The following is a 6000-nucleotide window of genomic DNA, read 5'->3' on the forward strand; positions in this document are numbered from 1 at the left end:
AATAAGCAATCATTGTAGTGGTTCACTAAAGCAAACAAATAAAAAATAAACTTTAAATGGGTTTGACTGATGGAACAATACCTGGTAGATTCCTGCTTGTAGATGTCAATGATATTTTCCACCAGCAGGTTTCTCTGAAGTCCATATATCCCATGTCGATCCAAAACCACTTCATGTCTACAAGATGGGCAGCGGAATCTGCCCCCTGATGCCACAGTTGTACCGCCTCTTGTGGGCAAATACGGATTAGAGGCCTGTTCTTGCCAAGCAAGAAAAGAGAAATTGAGTAATGCCACAGGTGGCTTCTCTGAGACTTCGCTCTGCTCTCTGACTCTATCAACACCAGCTTGTACTTTCAGTTTGCTGTAAAGAATCCTTTGGGCCTTATCAGCAAAGGTCCAAAACACAGAGCCAGCCCTGTCTACTGTCAGTTGCATATGTCATTCTCAGCAAGACATGCTTTTTCATGCAACATTTGAATAACCAAAAGCTCTCAGTCTGAAACTATAACATTAATGTCTTGATCAGTAATTCATTTACAGTTTTGGAATGAATTCAGTGATGGGGGGGAGAGGAGGAATGGTACTTAGGATCAATCAGGTTTGGGGATTAAGAAGTAAAGCACAAAGCAAATTCTTTCTAATTTTTGTTCTTCTTGAAAGCGGCTGTTTTAAAAAGTCATCCAAAGAAACTCATCTCAAAATGAGGCAAATCAGATGGAGGGAACGGAATCTTTTCTATCACCACCCTTCCAAGTCCCAGACAAACCTACCTGGAAAATGTCACTGGCACATTTCCTACACAAATTATGCTGGCAGGGAAGAATGACCACAGGTTTTGTGAACATCTCCAAGCAGATGGGACAGATGAGTTGCTTCTCCAAGTTATCCATAGTCTGCTGCTCTTTGGAAAACGACTTGTAATTCAAAGATGCGCTCATCTCCTGGCCGTCCCCGTTGGTGCTGCCAGGCAAAGGGTTCTCGAAGGGTTTCTGCAAGTGTTTCCTGGAAATAGTTTCGAGGACTGTGTGATCAAGTGTCCTTTTTGTTTCCTTCGGTGGAAGACATTGTTTCAGGTCCTGGTTCAGAGTGGGTGCTGGAGCTGTTTTTAGCAGTTGAGGGGTGTCACGTGACAGCTGGCTGACTTGTCCATAAAAGCCAGTGACAGGCAGATGGATTTTGACAGGTGACAGAGAACAGGCGCCAACATTCTTTCTCCAGGGGAGTAAAGAGAGTGGGTGGAAAGGAGGATTACAAGCCTCTTTTAGACAGGGTTGTGAGGAGAAGGAGGTCAGAGCTGACAGTTGTCAACAGCAAATGCCAGTGTGCATGCCTAGTCACTGAGTACTCAATAAGAGCATGGTAAAGGCTTCTCCATGACCAGAGAGTATCAGTCCAAGATCTTACTCTATGATGAGGACCGTTTCCACCCTAGAGTTGAGAAAGAGCCACCAAAAGTGGCATGATTGTACCATCTTAGGTGAAAACAAACCAAAGGTGTCTGGGAAATCTGTGTCCTGCCTGGGGATGTGGCTCAGTGGTATAGAGCACATACCTACATGTGTGACGACCCAGGTTCCCTGGTGCGAAGGGGAAAGAGCAAATCATTATCCTTATTCCACAGAGTAATAATCTAGAGAGACTTGCTTACTATTAAATAGTGGATCTCTGTGAAGGTTGTGGTCTGAAGAAAATTTTGGCAACTGATTTCAATGGTGGGTTGCAGTAATTCTATATATCAACATAAACATTAACACTATTGTGTTATTTAAATTACATAAACTTTAAAAAATAGCTGTTTTCTAATGTTTTTACCCTGGAAGTATATACACATTAATTACAAACAACAGCTGATGATACAACTGTTTTTAAAGTTGTATAAAAAAACTACAAAATGTATTTTTCTCTTCCATAGTACTCTCTCTTTTCCCTATCTTTTTTGTGTTCCCCATGACCCTATTCACCCAAAGCACAAAGAAAATTGGACAATCTTTAACTTTTTAAAAAGTTAGTTTGGAACATGACCAATAATGGCATGGTAACTAGCAGTGAGTGGCAGATCTAGTGCCATTATTAAGTGAAAAAGGAGTTCTGCTTCCAAAACCATCATTTCATCTGCTCTAAAACACAGTACCTACAACCCTTTGCATTTATATCTTTCTCTAGTTTGGTTTTTTTTTTGAGAGGTAAGGGTGAGGTGAAAGAAGTTTAGGACACACCCCCATGCCGTTCTGTGCTCAGGGTCTATTCCTGAACTCAAGAGTGACTCCTAACTGTGTCTTGGGGACTAATATGGGGTACCAGAATCATGGTCATAGTATGATGCACAGATACATGTGAGACAAGTGTCTTATCCCCTATACTATCTCTCTGACATCTCCAAGTTAATTTTTTAAAAATATGATTTCCCTGCTTTATCCTGATATTCTTGGTCTGCTTATGAATCATAAGTAGCAGGTCTGACATTTGCCAGAATTTTGTGAAACCAGTGTTTCATCAATACATATTCTAGTTGACAAATTTAAAGCAGGGTTTGGAGAGATCATTCAAGGAATTGGAGCACTTGCTTTGAATGAGGAGGACCAAGTTCAATTTCCTATATCACACAGTGCCCAAGTGCTGCTGAACACAGAGCCTAGAGTAGCTCCTGAGCACCCAGGGTGTGGGCCCAACTGTAAGTAAATACATAAAACTTAAATCACATAAAAAGTTAGTATCTTATTTTATGTGATTAATTTGTAGACTTATTTCTTGATTTAAAAAACTCAAACAGGGGCTGGAGCGATAGCACAGCGGGTAGGGCGTTTGCCTTGCACGCGGCCGACCCAGGTTTGATTCCCAGCATCCCATATGGTCCCCTGAGCACCGCCAGGAGTAATTCCTGAGTACAGTGACAGGAGTAGCCCCTGTGCATCACCAGGTGTGATCCAAAAAAAAGCAAAAAAAAAAAAAACTCAAACAATGGACACAATTCTGACTATAACCCTGTTGTGCATAATTACCAATAAGGTAAAAGCTAGTGTGATTGGTTATGCTCATAGTGCTTTGGGTACTGAGAAATTCTTAAGGATGCGGTAAGTTCTTATAATAATAATATGTAGTCTTCCATAATATGTATTCATAACATTTAAAGGAATTGTTTGGAAAATTTTAATTTATTACAGTAAAGAAGGAAATTCATGTTTTTACTTAGTTATGTCAGCTCACCTAGCTTTGTTTGCCTGTGTTGATCATTTCATGGGTTTTGGAAATCTGAGTACCATGTTTGAATTATTTTCCCGAAAAGACAATTTCTACTGTAAAATACCTCTAATACCTCTAAAGAAAAGTATTTTAATAATAAACATGTAGCAGAGTCTACTCTATTGAGAAATTCTTGCTTTCAAAAATATTTCTTGAGTGTTTGCATTGTGCTAGACTCTGAGGTCTGAAGACAAACAAGACTAAGGTCATTATCCTCTAGGATCTCAATCTAGTAGTATAGATCAACATATGAATCAACATATATCTATATATAACTGTGTCACTTATTACTGTCATCCTATCGTTCATTGATTTGCTCAAGCAGGTGCCAGCAATGTCTCCATTCGTCCTAGCCCTGAGATTTTAGCGGCCTCTCTTCAATCATCCTTCCCAACAGTGCCACATTGGAGGTTCTTTCAGGGAATGAGACCCATCATCGTTACTGTTTTTGGCATAAGACCTATCATCATTACTATTTTTGGCATATCGGATACGCCACGGGGAGCTTGCCAGGCTCTGCCATGTGAGCAGAATACTCTTGGGTAGCTTGCCGGGTTCTCTGAGAGGGAGAACTGGACTATAAGAGGTCTCTGGATTTTGGCCATTGATGGGATTACATGGCGCTGGGGGCAGTTTGTGGGTGTGGCTTCCAAGCTACTGGAAAATGGGAGATCTGGGTGGAGGAAGCCCAGCCCCGATTCGAGAAGGCTTGGAGAACTCAGCCCCAGATCCCACACACCTGGGTTCCTCTGCAGGTTCCTTCATGCATGAGGCTCATCAGAGCATGTGGAGAGTGGCCTTGAACATGGCTGTGGCTGGGTTCCAGAGGTCTTCGGCAGCCAGGGCTCTGCTTGGGGCAGGGAGGGAAACTCAACCCGCCCCCCTCCAAGGGGCCCTGGTGAAGACAGCAAGGCATGGGTGCAGGAAACTCTGGAGACTCCTGTATATATATATATATATATATATATATATATATAGTGTATATATATAGTGTGTGTATATATATGTATATATATATATATCCACTACTGTATCACTGTAATCCCATTGTTCATTGATTTACTCTAGCAGGCACCAGTAATGTCTCTATTACACTCAGTCCTGAGATTTTAGCAGCCTCTCCTTACAGTACAGTACAATACAGTAACAGATATATAAATACCTCTCGGAGAGCCTGGCAAGCTACCGAGAGTATCCCGCCCGCAAGGCAGAGCCTAGCAAGCTATCTGTGATGTATTAGGTATGCCAAAAACAGTAACAGTAACAATATATATGTATACATACACACACACACACACACACACACACACATACACACACACATAAAACCTTAGTACCAAAAAATGTGGTAAAGTGCTACAGAACTTTAGAGTTGGAGGAAACAGGAGACATCCATGGTGGGATAACATTTGAATTCATCCACCACCAAGAAACTTAGACAGATGAGCATGTAAATGGGGCATAGGCAGGGCTGTCCAAGGAAAGGAACAGAAGCAAAGAGAGCAAATCCCAGGAGTGCCAGAAATACTCAGTGTACGATGCTTGGGACTGGAATGCAGAGCATGCTGGCTTATTGACAGACTATGAATACTAAAGAATTTTTTAGCTCTTAACTTATTTGTTAAGAGGAGTGGTCAAACATTTCCTACAGGACGTTTTCATGAGATCTGTTGGATATTAGCCCTAAGTGCTTTAGGCTTTATCAGTGAATTACCCCTTTTCCTCCTTCCAGCGAAGGTTACAGTGCTCTTGTATATCACTTGTATCACTTGTCATCCCATTGATCTTCGATTTGCTCGAGTGGGCACCAGTAATGTTTCCATTCATCCCTGTCATGTGCTAGTGTAGCCCAATGGTATCTGCTCGCTCCAGGAACATGAAGAGCCTCAAACAGTTTGTTCAGGATTTTGAGGAAGAAGTCTGACCATCTCGTAGGTGGGCGGCCACGTGGTCTTTTGATATCCCATGGAATCCAGTCCCTAACAGCTCTAGTCCAGCGGTAGTCTCTAAATCACATTACGTGTCCGGCCCATCTGATTTTTGATGCCTTGGCAAATGAGACAGGATCTCCGATTCTTGAACATTAGTGGAGATCAGAACTCTGGATTCCTTCTCTCACTTGAGTGAAATGTGATATTCTAAGCATAGCTCTTTTGATTCCTCTTTGGGATACCCGAATAATGTGCTTGTCCTGTTTTCGTGGGGCCCAGGTCTCTGAGGTGTATGTAGTGCAGGAAGAATGGTGAAGTCAAAAAGATGTGCTTAGAGCTGGAGTTTCTTCATCCTCTTAATAACTTCTTTGACGCTCTTGAATGTGTTCCACGCTGCTCTCTTCCTCCTGCGCAGTTCTGACGCCAAGTCATTCTTCATTTTGAGTTCTCAACCCAGGTACACATAACTGCTGCATTTGGGGATATTTGTTCCATTGAGAGTGAATGGAACATCAGGGACTAGTTCAGTTTTCATGAACATTGTCTTGGTGAGATTCAGCTACAGTCCGACCTTTCCACACAGTGCTCTTGTGAGCATCCCTAATCCCCTGAGTTTATCTTTAACCCTTCCTTTGTGTTTTATACCTCATTGTCACAGTTCCCCAAGTCAATCTTGGTTACTTATAAGCCAAAACTTTCTGGTAATTCTGGATTTTGTACTTGTAGTGAATTACTTGCTTTTCTATTTCCCCTATAGCCTTTTATATTTTTCCTATGAGCAAAGTTCTTTGAATAAACATAGAAAGACTTCAAATAATGTTCCGAAT

The 6000-nt window shown here is 41.7% G+C and overlaps 1 protein-coding gene across 6 annotated transcripts in view; it reads right to left on the reverse strand.

Moving 5' to 3' along the window:
* Positions 1-1013, reverse strand: part of TRIM55 (tripartite motif containing 55) — a 42766-nt gene extending 41753 nt beyond the window's left edge. For all 6 annotated transcript variants that reach the window (XM_055128211.1, XM_055128213.1, XM_055128210.1 and 3 more), the window contains exons 1-2: positions 773-1013; positions 82-254 (exon numbers count right to left, since the gene is read on the reverse strand). In XM_055128211.1, the coding sequence (XP_054984186.1) occupies positions 82-254; positions 773-940 (341 nt within the window). In that variant the 5' untranslated portion in view covers positions 941-1013. The remainder of the gene's footprint in view (positions 1-81; positions 255-772) is intronic.
* Between the last annotated feature and the right edge of the window lie 4987 nt (positions 1014-6000).

Source organism: Sorex araneus, chromosome 2 (genome assembly GCF_027595985.1).
Source record: "Sorex araneus isolate mSorAra2 chromosome 2, mSorAra2.pri, whole genome shotgun sequence".
NCBI lineage: Eukaryota > Metazoa > Chordata > Mammalia > Eulipotyphla > Soricidae > Sorex > Sorex araneus.